Raw genomic sequence first — 16,175 nt, 5'->3', positions numbered from 1 at the left:
CTCAATCCCCAACACCCTCCCCCCCAAAAAACACCACCCACCCGACAGGCCCCAAAAGGACTTCTTCCCCTTTTAGGAAAAAGGAGAAGCTGCACTGGGAGTCAGGTCTAGGGGGTGGAGACTGTGTTCAGTATCAAGTGAAAGGGCCAGATAGGAGTGGGCCAAGGTCCACAGGGCTCTGCCCTAGAGGAGGAGGAGGGAAGCAGAAAACATCCGTTCGTTGTGTCTGAGGTCCCAACCAGGACTAGGCCCAGAGCAGCCTGTCCTTGGGAGAACATTCAAGCACACGGCACTGGGAAAATAGCACAGGACAGCAGAGGGGTTCTGCGGGCCCGCACAGGGCCGCCGCCCTGTTCCCAGGCTGTATGTCACCGCTGGCTGGGACCACAATTCCTCGGCAGGAGGATGTTGCTTATTGTCAGGAGCAGATCCTTTAGACACCTGGGTCATTGTCGGAGACCGGGGAAAGTGGGTGGGGAGGAAGGCCCCTGGCTCCAGGGCGGCCAAGAGCAAGCGGACAGGGAAGCAGCCCAGGCCCTGAACCTGAGCATGTGCCAGGCAGGAACCACCCAGTCACTATGCCATTTCTGGGGCCGGGCCCTGGCCTGAATGGGGCAAGGAGGCAGGGCACCTGGAGGAAGAATGCTAGAACCCCAGAACATTCTGGGTCTCCAGATGAAAACTCTGGCCTGGGCAGCTAGATCCGCAGGCATCAGTGTCTACTTCGCTGTGCCCTTGCTCTGTGCCCTTGGGCAGATCCCACCCGTCTCTGGGCCTCCATTCTTCATCTTAACATACGCCTCCCTATGTCCGTAGGCCCCTCAGGCTCTGCAGTCCCATGGGCAGGAGGGAAGGCGTGTCCCTTGGCTATTTACGTTGTGTCCAGCGCTTGCTGAACACCTTGCATTTGTCTCATCTCGTTCTCACAACACCCCTGACATAGGTGTCATCATGCCCATTTTAAAGATGAAGAAACAGAATCAGAGAAGCCAAGTGCCTTGCCTAAGGCCACACAGCGCGTTGTGGTGGCTAAGCAGAGACCTACACCTTGGACATGCCAGCCCCACAGACAGGAAGAGCCCTGACTCTTCCAGTGGGTGGAGCTGACACCTCAGCCCTCAGCTATTGAGACGAGTGACTTGACCCTGAGTTGACCTCGACATTCAACACAACTGCCCTGCTCTGCCTCAGACCCACACTGCAAACACCATTCTTTCATCCCACAAATATTTACCAGGGGCCTAACATGAGCTAGGCCCAAAGCAGCGACACAGGAGTGCAGGGTGGCAGAATCAGTCCTGCTCCTATCACTCTAGTCCTTTGTAGCTGCCATGCTCTCAACCACAGTTGGGGCTCAGCTTCTGCTCAAAGATTCTGTCGCCACTCAGGGGCAGGGAGCACTTGACGCCAGTTTTCATGTTTTCACTCCTTCCGCCTCGTGAAGCCCTGTGGTTGGGCACGGGATGGGTGTGTGTGGGTGTGGACAGGCCTATGTATTTTCCCGGATGATGGGCGTGAGCTCAGCCCACAGTTACCAAGGCAACCCTCAGCCTTTGGAGGTGTATCCAGCCTAATTAGCCAGGCTTAGGAGGCCCCACCCAAACAGCCGAAGTCTGTCCAGCTGCCAGGGGTTGACGAGTCAGCAGTTATTAATCGCCTGCTATTGCAGGTCCTGCACTAGAGACCAAAGGCCCAGTCCTTCGCCTCACAGGCAGCCCCAACACACATGGAACCTGGTTCCAGCTCCCTGCCAAGTCCTGTCGCCCAGGATGGTCTGCAGGGGCTGAAGGGGAAAACTAGATCCTGTCTTTATCAAGGTGCATCACCCAGAGGGAATTAGAGGCAGGCAGCAATCAGAAGTGAGTCTACTGAAGAAAGGAAGTGCCCCAGGGCAAAGGCTGAGGGCCTGAAGCCAGCAAGTCTGCCCATGGGGCTCTTCAGCCAGCAAGGACAAAGGGCATCTCAGATGTGTTTATTGATACCTGCCCCCTCAGGAAGTATCCATTCACATCAGACCAAGGAGGCTGGGAAGGGGAAGCCAGGCTCTATCGGAGGAAGCAGCACTTCCAGCACCTTGAGAACACGTCCGTGCGTCCGGGGCTGGAGGCTCTCCACTAGCGCGCCTCCCGAGGGAAGGCCTGGGCAGCTGGCCGGAGGCCCTGCCAGTGACTGTGTCTCTAGATGATTCCTTTCCAGATGTCCCAAGCCTCCCTGAGGAGGACTTCTACAGTCTATACCACCAACCAACTATCTACGATCCTCTGCCATGAAAACTTCCTAAGATTCCGATTCAGGTCTTCTGTCTCCTACCATCAGTGCAGGAGGCTCAGTGGTAGTGCGTAGCTTGACTAATACTTTGTGCTGGGCATCATTCTAAGCACTTTCACATGGACTCGCTTATTTCTTCCTCTCACCCCATGGTATAAGTACTATTACATCTGTATTCTACCCATGAGGAAACAAGCACAGAGGTTATGTAGCTTGCCCAGAGTCTCAGAACTAGTAAGTGGTGGTGCTGAGATTTGAACCCCTGTCCTCAGTTTCTGAAAGTCCAGTGCCATCTGACTACACTATAGAGACTAGAGAACAGGGACCGGCTGGAGGCCCTACCTCCTTCCTGCAGATGGACAGAAGGCCTGACCAATGATGGCCCAGCTAGCCTGGCAGTTTCTATAATGAAGGTAGTTTTACTTTTGGTTTTCTGACATTAGATAACATTGAATCATATATAGAGAAAGTTATTCCCTTTTCAGTTTTCTTTCAGTCTTGATTACATCAAAGAGAAAGTACCAGTTTGATGCCAATAAGACTTCAAAACATTTATCGCTAATCTCCTTTTCTTTTTTTATAAATATCATTTTATTTTATTTTTTTGTGTGTTTTGCAAGGAAGAGCAGCAGTTTTCAGACTCAGAGTCTCCACGCTAAAGTTTCCAATAGAATTTTAATGCCCTTATTTGGTTTTCCTATTACGCACTTTTATGATTTTGTTCTATTTATGGTAAGTGATACTGGCTTTCCACTTATGGCAGTGATATAAAGTTTCCTTTTAAAATCTACCAACTCAATCAAAAGAATGAGTCTATGTAAAGAGAAAAACAAGTAAATATGATGGTAGGCAGACACTGAAAAATCACAAAGATGACGAGCAGATGACAAGCTCAGGAAACACCATGATGGAATTACCCTTCAGAGGAGAGTGGTCAGCCTTGCTGAGACTGTCACTCAACCTGCCTATTGTACAGATAAAGGGGAAGTCTGTGCCGTGCTCCCACAGTGAGTGAACAACGGGGGCAGTACTTGCAGTGCTGCGTAGGAAATGAGATCCTATGTAGAAAGGTTAAAGAGCCAGTCTACTGGCCAAGCACCTTCATTATTTAACTGCTGATGGGAAAGGGGTGGCCTCCCATTGTCTTGCTCTTGGGGGATGGCCAGTCACCATGAAGAGGCTGAATTTTAAGATCACATACAAGAGAGGGCCCACTGAGATAAGCAAACCCCGGGCCAAGCTTGCCTTGCTTGAAGTTGCAATGTTTCCATCTCTACACAACTTTTTTTGTTAAGTGTATTTATTTCTTCCACATATAAGAGAGGCAGAAAGAGATAGAGAGACAGCATTCCCAACAGGGTCTTGACCTATAAAGAGCAAGTACCTCCAGGCTGAGTCAGCCCTGGATCATGGCCATGAATATGCCCGGTGTACTCAAGGAGGTCTCTAGGCACGAACCTAGACTCTTCCCACCTGGGTCTGTCTCCCAGCGTCACATTCTGCTGCTGTGCCCTATCTGGCCTCTCCAGACAACTTTAAGAGGAGAATCTACAGGTACCTCCATCCATATTTCTGACCAAACGTGCCTATAAGCACCTACAGGTGTCAGAGCCCAGCCTGTGTGTCCTTCAGACTCCAGGAGTCTAGAGAGCCCAGTCCTAGTAAAACCAGCCAGCACCTTCCCATGCCCTGGGCACTCCACAGGGCACTGTAGGCAGCAAGGACTCAGATGGAAAGCCAGTGGCATGAGCCTTCCAAAGCCAATAAATAACACATACTGGACAGCGTTCACAAGGGCTGGGTACTGTGTTGAATGTTCCTTCATCAGCTCCTCATAGCAGCCCTCTGACCAAGGTGCCATCTTCACCCCCACTTTAGAGCCAGGGAACTTGTCCAATGCCACAGAGCAGTAAATGGCCATGTAGGGGTTTGAATCTAGGTCTGACTGACTCCCAAAGCCAAGCTGTTAAGTAAGGGGCTATACAGAAGCACTGGTGTGCCAGGCATACAGTCCAGGTCCCATGCATGACCATTCCCACACAGGAAAGCCATCACAAGCTTTGGACATGCCCGTACTGATGCCAAGGGGATCTATGAGGCCACCAAACCCATGGTGCCAATCTGTCATACCCTCCTCCAGTGAGGTTAGACTGCCCCTGGACCGTTGGTTGCCCTTAAGCCTGGAGCCTCAAGCTCAGAGTGTGGGGCTCAGTCACTACCAGTAGGTCAGGTAGACCTGAGGACCCTTTCCATTCCTTCTTCTACTCAGGCCTAAGACCTCATGCACTGTGTACATATAGAGAAGTGGCCTGTTAGCTTCTTGGTAGTGTACCCCAGCCTGGGCTACCCTTTCCCCAGGAGTTCAGGCCCTAGCAGGGAATCTTTGTCCTGTGTTAGAGAGAACCAGAGCAATCAGTTCAGCTCAGTGAGGGACTCCTCAGTACTTCTGGCCCCTGACCTCCCTGGCACTGGGTACATGCTCCCCTCAGCCCATGGACTGGCCTCAAGGCTGTTTCTCTCCACTCCAGGATCTCTGAGATGCCATAGTTGTCAAAGTCAGTGGTCATGGATTTCCTAAGAACTGACCATCGCTGCGTCAGAGGCTTGCAGCACTGGGTTGCTCAACAAATCCTGCAGCCTAGTTTACCCTCCAGACGAGCACACACGCATGTACCCTGCAGAGGAGCATGGTAAACTACTGCACCCCCATGAGCTCGAATGTGCTAGTCTCAGAATTTGGGACTTCTGAGTCAGCCTGTGAGGACAGGGCAAGGACGATAATTTCTGCAGGTCCTGGGAATGTCTATGGGAAAGAAGAGGTTCCACCACCCCTTGGGGTCTGCTGGGTCCTGGCTTTCTAGGTTCCCCCTCCAGCCATCTCACCCTGAAGGAGCCCGGGAAATGGGTATCTTTTATGTTTCCCGTGCTCCCGAGCATCATACCCACCACTGCCTTCCCAGGCATAGAGCAATCCTGCCTAGGGCAGCGCAGGCCCTCAATAGGATGGTGACTGTTTTAAAAGCACAGATCGTCCTGCCCATGCCTCCCGGCAGGCCTCCCACCTGTTACTCCCCCTGCTGCCTGCATACTGCGCTGGATGGAGGAACACCCATTAGTGTGTCTGTACTGCAGTTAAGAATACAGAGTCCCAAAGCAGTTCCAAGCTACAATTCTCCTGACTCCTTTTGGTGGAAAGCCATGTTGAGCATTAATTATCTCCCTGCTGGGCCCAGGACAAGAGGGCTCTTTGGCACACAACTGTTGCGGTAGCCAGGACCTCTAAGGTAAAGACTCCCAGCTGTGTGGGCAATGCAGGGTGAGGGGTTTGGAGCTCCTACTGGATGCCTTGCAAACTCGACCTCTAGTTCTCCAGAACTCAGCTTCCCAAATGGGGCTACTGAGCAGAGAACAGCCCAGGCAAGGGAGTGCAGGGAAGGGGTGAGAAACAGGAAGGGCCTCACAGGTCACTTGGGGAGAAAGGAGTGGGATGGGTGGTCCCCAGCAGGGGGTGCTGGTCTTCTTGTTTGCTGCCACCCCACCGCACATGCACCCTCTGGAAGTTATTCCCCGAAGTGAGCTGTGGCCTGGGTGTGGGACTGTCCCCCTCACCTCTCACTTTGGCTGTCATCTTGGGGAGCATCCAGCTTGGGCAGCTCTGTCTGGGGTGCAGGTCCTCTCCTCCTTATCCGAGGCCCAGGGCAACCTCCTGGGCCTCTGATAAGGAGGTGCAGGGCCAACATACTGCCTCCAGCCACACCAATCTCTTTCTGAGGTGTCTTATGGGTTCTCTCAGTCTCCTTTCCCTCTTACCCCATCTTCTCCCTCTCTTCTTCCAAAACACCCATTGGGTCCCTCTGCCAAGCCCCCCACCTCGCTCCCTCTGACTCCCTCCATGACTCACACTTTCCCTGGCTCCTCCTCATAAAGTTTGGTTCCATAGGCTGCTTGCCAGCCCCCTCTTCCCTTGAGATCCTGCCCCTTCAGCTCTGGCCTGGCAAGAATCAGGTACCAGGCAGTGGGTGCCAGAGCCTTTGCCCCCACTCATGAGCCCCGGTGTCCTGGCCAGGATACCATCTGAAATTGTGACAGTGGGGCTTCTATGTTTAAGCTGAGGAAACAGAGGTCAAAGAGATGGCATAAGTTACCCAAAAACCCCGAAAAAAGCTCCTGATAGAGTCGGGAGGCAGTCCCCCTGAACTGACAGTGGGCCCTGAACAGCAGCCTTGCTGGGATGCAGGAATACTCTCTCCGTTATCACAGCAGGGACCAGCTGGGCAGTGCTGACCATGTCTGGGAGTGGACCAGTGCTCAACAAGGCATAGCCAGGACTGTCACCAGGACATGGGGCGTTGGCAGAGAGTACCACACCCCCGGCACCCTGGGAGATTCTGGAGCCCTGAGGCCAGGGGGCACAGAGATGCCACAGTTGTCAAAAGCCGGTGGCATCCACTGGAATGGTGGGGGCTGCCCACCCTGACTCTCCTGCTCCGCAGAAGCTGCTCGTGCTCCCCGCTGTCTGGGCAGGGAAGGGACAGACTGTTCTCCCGGGGCAGCTTTGCCGCTGCTCAGGCAGCTGTCAGCGTCTAGAGGTGCCCCAGAGCTCTGCCGTACTTGCCCAGCGGTCCCAGCAGCCTCCGAGCGCTAGGGTGGGGATCACGGAAGCCGAGGGAACTTCCAGAATGCCTCCAGCCCGCCTGCAGCACCCTTCGGGCGCTGTCCTGTCCCGGTACCCTTTCTCAGTGCACGGCCTCCCGCCGACCTTACCTCGGGACGCAGCCAGGAAGAGAGCGAGGAGCACGGGCCCCCAGTGCCGGCCGCCGACCTCCGAGCCCTGGGGGACGCCCATGTCGCCTTTGGCCGGAGCGGGGCAGCGGGCACACAAGGAAACTCCTGGTGCGCGCGGAGCGGCCGGGACGCGGCCGGCGAGAGAAAAAGTCCCGAAAGTGAGTGCAGATCCAGTGAGTGCCGCGGCCGGCCGGAGCGTGGCTCGCCCTGGGGCCCCCGCAGCGCCCCCAGAGGGCCGCGGCAGGCACTGCCGCTCCGACGGCCCAGAGAGAGGAGCTTCCCCGCCTGCCTTGTCCCTCGAGTCAGCGCCACCTGATTGCCGGTTTGAAGCCCTTTCTTCTTGGCCAGTCCGTTTTGGAGAGGATTATTATTGCTGGTGCACAGCGGAGGTGTCTCCATTTAACTTAGCATGGCACCGTTATTACAGCTGGTCTCTGCCTCCCCAGCAGCCTGAGTGATCTGGGGACAGGACACTCCCCCAGACAGCCTGGGACTTGGTATATGGTATGTGGAATGAAAGTGTGAATAAATGAATGAAATAAGGAAATCTGACATTTGTGAAGAGCTGGGCAAGTTGGAACTGCCTGGACTGAAGTCAGAGCCTGAGACAACCCTTGCACACAGATGCCGGAGAGGTGACTGAGTACATGGCAGGCTGGTATGTGTGCAACATCTCAGTGTCCCACACGAGATCGTCCCAGCCACTCCCCACGGGGCTCAGCTGTCCTCCAACTTGGGCCTGCAGTCATTCTCCAGGGCCCAGGATGTCTGCAGGACACTCCCATGCACCCCACCCTGTGTCTCTGCTCTTGCCCTCCCACTGCCCTGTCTGCACCACTCCTCTCACCAAATGCCTCTGGCTCTCAGGGCAGGGCTCAAGGTCTTCCCCTTCACAGTGTGCCCTTCCTGGAGGGTCCCTCCAGTTGCTGGGCCTGAAGGGGGTGTTACTACTACCTGGACTCCTCTGCCTCTCAAGCACTACTGTGAGTTTTAGGGCCCATGGCCTCTCCCTGGTGTTCCTGAGTCACTGGTGCAAAACTAGCATGGGGTGGGTCTTTATGGCACTTTGATCGGAACAGACAAACCAGTGAATATGTAAGAAAGAAGCTGCCGACGGACCAGCAGGTGGTGTGGTGTTAAGGTGCTGGATACTCCCACATGGCCAACCATGGTTCAAGTCCCGGACCTGGTGGCTTGCTTTCTCACCTTCCCTCTCTCTCTCTCTCTCTCTCTGTGTCTGTCTCTGGTCAAATTAAAAAAATAAAGGAATGAATAAATAAATTAAATAATTATTTAAATAAAGAAAGAAAGAAGCTGCCTTAGTGGAGGTGACTGACTGCCACCAGGGCTCAGGGGAAAGAAGGGTGTAGTCCTGTACCTGGTCCACCCAGCCTGGCTGAAGGTCCTGGGGGTTTGCTGGCCCCTTAGGGGTCCCCCAGGTTGAAGGTCAGAGGACAGCAGAGTCCAGCTGGTCAGGGATCAGGGTGTAGGACTGAATGGGAGCCAGGAATTCTGGGTGCCCTGTGGCTGGCCTCATCCTAGTCACAGGCATCCCAAAGGCTCTTAGCTCTTGTTCCTGGGATCCGGAAGGGTAGGATGTCATGTTACTAGGTGACCTTGTGCAGACCTAGTCTCTCTAGAGCCAGGGAACTTCCCGGACTTAACCCAGGTCATTGGGTATGATGCTGGCCTTGCGACCCCTCCTGGGGAGACAGACCAGGGCCCTTCCTGCTGGCAGAACGAAATCTCTGTTCTACTCAGGGCAGACACAAAACCAGCTGAGATCAGGTAGGCAACGGGCCTTCTCACCCAGCCATCCTCTGGGTGAGATCCTAGGGCACCCCTCCCATCACCTCTAGGTCACCATCGCAGCCTCCCTCGGGTCCAAGGCCCAGCAATGGAGAGAGCTTGGGATTAGAGAGGGGAGCCACTGCACTGCCAGTCCTTCTACAGGGGTGTGCTGGGTTTGGCCCCCTTCCACTTCCTTCCTCTGCACACACTGCCCACCACAATCTGGGGTTGCATCAGGGTAACACAGGAGCATTGCCCAAGGGCCAGGGCCCAGAAACCCAAGCATTGTTTCCTCAATGCCCCGGAGGGCAGGAAGGACTCAGCACACAGCACTGACTTCCTCCTCACTCCAGAGCCACCTTCCCCCACCCAAGCCCAGGCCTGATCTCAGAAAAGAAGGGCCTGCTCCGGTCAGCTCTGTTGGAACCTCCCCACTCCCAGCCCCTGCAGTCTGCACCATGGTTAGACCCAACTCCAGGGAGTCTGGAGGTGAGCCTGGGGAGCAGGAAATGTTAGCATAGCAGCCAGGCAGGTGGTACCCTTGTGCTCTAGCCAGCAGGTAGGCAGGCTCAGGCGGACCCAAGGCTGGGCTTCTCAAGGTGGCAAGTCTCACAGCTACATCCAGGACAGTTTAGAGCCACAAGACAAGTGTGATGATCTTCCTTGACAGTCATCTTTACTCAACTCCTTAGGGCCCTATCTCCCCTTTTTTAATGAAGACAGATGAAAAACACATTATAGAAAATGATGTAAAGTCCATACAAGCTTTCAAATAGAACATGACAGATTCCAAAGATATTTCTTCCTTAAGACAAACACTTCAGGAACCAGCAGTTAGCGTAATGGCTATGTCGCTGGACTCCCACGTAGTCGACCGCGGTTCGCGTCCCGGACCCGGTGGCTTAAAACTCACGCCGGGCGCGTGTGCGTGCGTGCCCAAGATCCCGGGAGGAGAATGGAGGAGAAGGGATTGCGGCGTGACCATCCCCCCTGGGGAGTGATTTCTCGCTTTCTGTCTCTATGTCTCTCTCTGTCTGTCTGGCGAGCGCACGCGCCCTACAGTGAAAATCTCTCAAAAAAAAAAAAAAAAAAAAAAAAAAACACTTCAGGCTCCTCCCCAGACTTGGTGCAATTTCCCTCTCCACTCTGGTAGAAAAGGTTGAGAAGTGTTAAAACACATTTTAACTCCTTGCATGCTTGTTACTTTACTAAAGACTCAGTGAAGGCCAGCTCATTGGCACAGTGGTAGCATGCTGTTTAAGTGATGCTAGGTCTCTATGGAAGATTGAAGGTTCATTTCTCCTGTCAGCCTGTCTGAAGAGGTTCAGGAAGATTGAGGCATGAGACCTTGTTGAGGGTGCTTGTCTTTCCCTCTGTCTGTGTCTCTCAAAATTCAAAATTATTTAAAAACGGAAAGTAAAAAGATTTATTGAGGGTCAGCCAGGTGGCATAGTGGCTAAAGCAGCTTGATCCCACGTGGCCAACTGAGTGGTTTGAGTCTTGGACCTGTGGGTGGCTTGAAAAACATGCAAGGCACATGTGCATACATGCCCAAACTCCTGAGGAGAGAAGGGAGAAGAAGAGATTGCCGCTTGGCCATCTCTCCTGGGGGGTGATTTCTCACTTTCTCTCTCTCTCTCTCTCTCTCTCTCTCTCTTCCTCTCACCTCAGCGAGCACATATGGTCTATAGCAAAAACAAAAACAACAACAACAACAAAAAACTACAGCTCAAAGGAATGTCTCCCTAGTGCTAGGATTTAATCCACATGACTAGTAACAGCAGACCAGAACTCCAGAATGTCTGAGTTAGAAAGGACTATTTTTTTTGCGGGGGCAGGGAGAGGTACGGAATGTGGCATGGTGGTTAAGAGCTCTGGACTCCCACATGGCTAACCATGGTACAAGTTTCAGACCTGGCGACTTGCTTTCACACTTTCTTTCTCTCTCTAGTCAAATAAATAAATAAAGTTAAATTTTTTTAAATTATTTTTTTAAAAAAGGACTTTTTTTTTTTTTTTTTTTTTTTTTTTAGATTTTTGTCATAGAGTAGGTAGACAGAGACAGAAAGTAAGAAATCAACCTCCAAGGATAGCCACACCTCAATCCCGTCTCCGGTCTCCTTGGGATTTTAGGTATGCACACACATGTACCCTGTGTGTTTCTCAAGCTGCCAGGTTTGGGGCTCAAACCATAGTCAGCCATAAACCCAGCACCATAAATCCACGCCACCTACTGGGCCCGTGTCCATTTGTTCCTCCCGCCACAGGCAGCTCCAGATCCAGTCAGGTCCAAGGGAAACGTTATAGGCAAGTGGTCTGTACCACCTGCTTTCTGTTCCCTGGCCTTGGCAGTGGCCATTGCATTCTCTCCCCCAGGCATCTCTGCAGATGCTCTATCATGATCGTTTCATATGAGTCGTTAATCACGGTATGTAGTAGTCCAGGTCCTGGCGGGAAACAGAAGGCACACTCAGAAAGGGCTCAGTGAAGACAGTTTAATGGAGGGGCTGTGTAGGGAGAGCTAGTGAAGCACCCAGAGCATAGGAACCTCAGGATGCTATTACCACCCACATGTCCAAGGGGGAAGATGAGGAGGTTCTGTTACTGGAGCCCAATGAGAGCTATAGCTCTGAAGGGCACCCCAGCTGGATAAATGCAGCCACTGCAGTGCAGGATAAAGAAAGTGTAGAAGAGGGACCAGCAGTTAGTGTAATGACTATGTCGCTGGAATCCCATGTAGTCGACCGTTGTTCACATCCCGGACCCGGTGGCTTAAAATTCACGCCAGGCGCGTGTGCACGTATGCGCAAAATCCCAAGAGAATGAAGGAGAAGGGATTGCAGTGTGGCCATCCCCTTTGGGGGTGATTTCTCGTTTTCTGTCTCTCTGTCTCTCTCTGCCTGTCTGGCGAGCGCATGCGCCCTATAGCAAAAACCGCTCCAAAAAATAAAAAATACAGTGCTGGGGCCAGCAGTTAGCATAATGGCTATGTCTCTGGACTCCCATGTAGTCGACTGCGGTTCGAGTCCCAGATCCAGTGGCTTAAACTCACGCCAGGCACGTGCCCAAGATCCCCAGAGAAGAATAGAGAAGGCATTGTGGTGTGGCCATCCCCCCAGGGGGTGATTTCTCGCTTTCTATCTCTCTGTCTCTCTCTGTCTTTCTGGCGAGTGCACACACCCTATAGCAAAAACCTCTCCAAAAAAAAAAAAAGAAGAAGAAAGTGTAGAAGAAATGCCCCCGCCTCATCCTCCTCTCTGCTCCTGTCTCTGCCAGAGCCTCCCATGGGCCAAACTCACCTGGAAACCAAATAACAAGGAAGCCCAGGGCAGACAATCCATGTGGACATCCTCCCAGATGGAAGAGGGCAGAGCATGGGGGCAGGGTGGGCACCACGTGACTAATTCTGCTTCTGTTTCTACTCCACTGTAAAGTGTCATCCATGCCACTGCTAATCAGTCCATGAGTGCCAATTGCTGAATTCTGATTAGCTGGATATTACCTGTCCCAAGCATCAGCCAGAGATGGCCAGTCACCGGAAAGCATGCTGTAGAGACTGCTCTTGTGCTCTAGTCACGTTCTGTGGGTTTTCTTTTCATGGCTTAGCAAATTCTGCTCATAAAATTGTCCCGCACTCAATGCCCTTCCTCTCAAAATTCCTGAAAATATATGAATCTTGCATTTACATGAACAATGGGCAAAGCTTAAATGCTGGGTTGAGTGCCTCTCATTTTTGCCTCTGACAGGCTGGCAGGAAACCCAGGGTCAGTAAGGCCCTGGCTCAGGCAGAGCTCTGGGCTGGGATGATTACTGGGGCTCAGTTTTAATCACTATGCTGATAATGATCTTTAATTCACATCTGACCTCAGCAGTGACATGATCGATTAGCAATGTCTGCCATGGGCATGGACAGGAGAGTGGTGGTGCCAGTGCCATCTTGAATCTACACAGTTTCCTGGCTTAGCTTTTGGAGCCTCTGTGCTTTCTTCCTCTGCCAGCCTGTGACTTCTCTCCCACATTCCTTCTCCCTTTCTCTCCCTGTGTTGGATGATGCAGTGAATTCAGCCCAAGAGAACAGCCACATGGGCCCACCTCAATCTTTCCACATCCCTGACTGTGCTCTTCTCCACAGGCCACCACCCACGTGTATGTGACCATCGTGGACGAGAATGATAACGCGCCTGTGTTCCAGCGGCCCCACTACGAGGTGCTGCTGGATGAGGGCCCCGACACAATCAATACCAGCCTCATCACCATCCAGGCACTGGACCTGGACGAGGGGCCCAATGGCACGGTTGCCTATGCCATTGTCGCAGGCAACATCATCAATACCTTCCGGATCGGCAGACACACGGTCAGCAGCTGACGGAGGGCCCAAGAGAGAGACAGAGCCTCCACTGGGGATTGATGGGGAGTTCAGTGACATCACAAGAGGGGCAGAGCAAAGATGGCGCCCAGGAGAAATCAGGGCATCCAGTGCAAGAGGTTGAAAATGTCAGGTGGGGGACCAGCAGATGGTATAATGGTTACGTTGCTGGACTCCCATGTAATTGACCACAGTATGAGTCCCAGACCTGGTGGCTTAAAACACTCCAGGAATGTGAGCATGTGTGCCCAAAATCCCAAGAGGAGAATGGAGGAGAAGGGATTATGGCATGACCATCCACCCTGGGGGGTGATTTCTTGCTTTCTGTCTCTCTCTCAGTGAAGCACATAAGCCCTATGGAAAAAGTCTCCTTAAAAAAAAAAAAAAAAAGAAGAAGAAAGAAAGAAAATGTCAGGTGGGTGGGGCTTGTGTAGAGAGCAGCAGGGGCTCTCTTTTATGGCCAGAATGTCAGGGCTTACCTCCTGGGTCATTCAGAGGGTGTCCCAGACACACCAACCATCGATCCACTTCTGTCCCCTCTGTGTCCCCAGGGCATCATCACTGCTGTCAAGGAGCTGGACTATGAGATCAGCCATGGCCGCTACACTCTGATCATCACCGCCACGGACCAGTGCCCCATCTTATCCCACCGCCTCACCTCTACCACCACGGTGCGTGGGGACAGGACCCAGAGAGCTCCTGTGGAGGAGGTTGGGAAGGGAAAGACTGTCCAGGGAAAGTCCTTAAATCTAGAAACCCTATCCTGGCCTCAGCCACTCACCCAGACTTGTTGTGTGACTCAGGAGCTCACTGGACCTCTCTGTGTGGCCGTGTTTGTCAGACAGTGACAACACCTGCCTGTATACCCTTCGTGGGAAAAGCATGAACTCGGGTCAAACCAAGAGGGGTTAAAATCGCTGTCTTCCACTTCCTACTGTGTGACTCCGGGCAAGTCACTAACCTCCTTGAGCTTCAGTTTCCTCATCTATGAAAGGAGGGGATAATGAAAGTTACGTTTCAGGGTGTGGGAGGGACAAACAAGATCATCTAAGGTGACCGTGGTACAACGAGTGGCAGTTTCTAGTAGTATGATTAAGACGACTGTTGTGCCCATAAAAGGACTGTGGCAGTAACAGAACCCTCCACGAGCATTGTGCAGGAGCCCTTCCACATCCATCAACCCACTGGATTCTTGCTGCAGTCCCAGGAGGCAGGGCCGTCAGGCTCACCTCATAGATGAGGGAACCGAGGCCCCGTGAGTGAATGAGCCCACACAGGCCTGGCTGGAGTAAGGCCCTGGCTGAGCTTTTTTACCATCTCAGGTGACTGTGAACGTGAATGACATCAATGACAATGTGCCCACCTTCCCCCGGGACTATGAGGGACCGTTTGATGTCACCGAGGGCCAGCCAGGGCCCAGAGTGTGGACCTTCCTGGCCTACGACCGGGACTCAGGCCCCCGTGGGCAGGTGGAGTACAGCATCGTGGATGGAGACCCTCTGGGTGAGTGGGCCCTGCACTGGGCAGTGGGCTGGTGCAACCCAGAGGAGCAGGAGAGGAGGGCGTCTCAAGGCAACGGCCCCACCATGCTCTGATCTTGCCCTCTCTGGGCCTCCAACACTTACCCATGTGATGGTGAAAATAATCTTCTCTCACCCCTTCTCCACAGGGATATGGTAAGGACACTCTGAATCTGGGAACAGAGGCTGGTGGTCTTGGAGGGTCGCAAACTCTTCTGAGAATGAGATAGAAAATATTCCTTTCAGGGCTGACCCCATGACCTAGTGGTTAGAGGAGTCAGATCCCACACGCTCGACCACATTTCAAATCCAGGCACAGCAGTTTGAAAAACACAGCAGACGTGTGTACATACATACCCCAAATCCCGACAGGATGGAGAAATGGAGAAGGGATTGTGGGGTGGCCGTGCCCGTTTTGGTGCTTTCTCCCTCTCCCTCTCCCTCTCTCTCTCTTTCTCTGGTGAATGTGCATGCCTACTGTGTCATAACCAGAGAAAAGGCCCCAGGGGGCAAACATCCTTACCGTGTGTGCAGAACACAACCCAGCCCCAGACCTTTAGGACCCTTCCCAGTGCACACATGCAGGGAGCACCAGCTTTTTGTGCACCTCTCATTGCACCCACTCATGGACTTCACAACTCTCATGGCCACTCTCCTTGGCTGAAGAGTAGAATTTGCCCTGACCTTGAGAGCAATTTCTCAAGTCAGTTTTTACTCATTTCGATAGAGTAGACATCCCAAACTCAAAGGCCTACCAGGGCCATGCAAGGAACATACATGAAAGAAGGGATCTAGGAAAGACAGTAAGGAGTAGTGGGGAGTGGGCCAGCCACAATTCAGCTCCTGCCCGTTGTGGCCATGTCAAAATACAGGCCCAAGGGTGGCAGGCCTTCCTCTTGTCAAAAGAAAAGCAAAAATTCAAATCTTTGTGGAATTTATTGAATAACTGATTATTCAATAAATATTTCTTACGTTCCTACCTTGTGTCAATAATATACCAGATGCTGAGTTATAAAACAGACACAAATTCGGGCTCTATAGAGCATACCTTCCAGTTGCAGGACACAGGCCATGAACTAACTGAGAAACAGTATATTGGGAGGTGGTGAGTGCTATGGAGAAGGACACAAGGAAGCTGGAGGATGGGAAGAGCCTGGGTGAAGGCAGCAAATTTAGAGAGGATGCTCCAGGAAGCCCTATCCAACAAGGTGACATTTGAGCAAAGACGTGAAGGAGATAAGAAACGGCATAAGTAGCCATCTAGGACGAGCAGCCCCGCAGGAGAGGAAACAAGTGCAAAGGCCCTGAGGTCAGAATGTTCCTGGTATGTTCGCAGGGGAGCAAAAAGATCCTGTGGCTAGTGTGAGGTTGAGCAAGGGGGAGAGTATGAAGAGGTGAGTCCAGAGAGGTGTGGGGCCTGATATGGTTGGGCCTTGGGACTGTTA

The 16,175-nt window shown here is 52.7% G+C and overlaps 2 protein-coding genes across 2 annotated transcripts in view; one reads left to right on the top strand and one right to left on the bottom strand.

The window, feature by feature from the left end:
* Positions 1-7,278, bottom strand: part of VSIR (V-set immunoregulatory receptor) — a 23,971-nt gene extending 16,693 nt beyond the window's left edge. The window contains exon 1 of the mRNA XM_006170101.3: positions 7,033-7,278. Within this exon, the coding sequence (XP_006170163.1) occupies positions 7,033-7,114 (82 nt within the window). The 5' untranslated portion in view covers positions 7,115-7,278. The remainder of the gene's footprint in view (positions 1-7,032) is intronic.
* CDH23 (cadherin related 23) overlaps positions 1-16,175 on the top strand; it is a 410,231-nt gene that overhangs the window by 357,203 nt on the left and 36,853 nt on the right. Inside the window, exons 38-40 of the mRNA XM_006170102.1 lie at positions 12,977-13,198; positions 13,762-13,881; positions 14,533-14,713. Of these exons, the coding sequence (XP_006170164.1) occupies positions 12,977-13,198; positions 13,762-13,881; positions 14,533-14,713 (523 nt within the window). The remainder of the gene's footprint in view (positions 1-12,976; positions 13,199-13,761; positions 13,882-14,532; positions 14,714-16,175) is intronic.

Source organism: Tupaia chinensis, unplaced genomic scaffold (assembly GCF_000334495.1).
Source record: "Tupaia chinensis unplaced genomic scaffold, TupChi_1.0 Scaffold148012_1, whole genome shotgun sequence".
Classification (NCBI taxonomy): Eukaryota; Metazoa; Chordata; class Mammalia; order Scandentia; family Tupaiidae; genus Tupaia; species Tupaia belangeri.
This window is presented reverse-complemented; position numbering and strand designations above follow the sequence as displayed.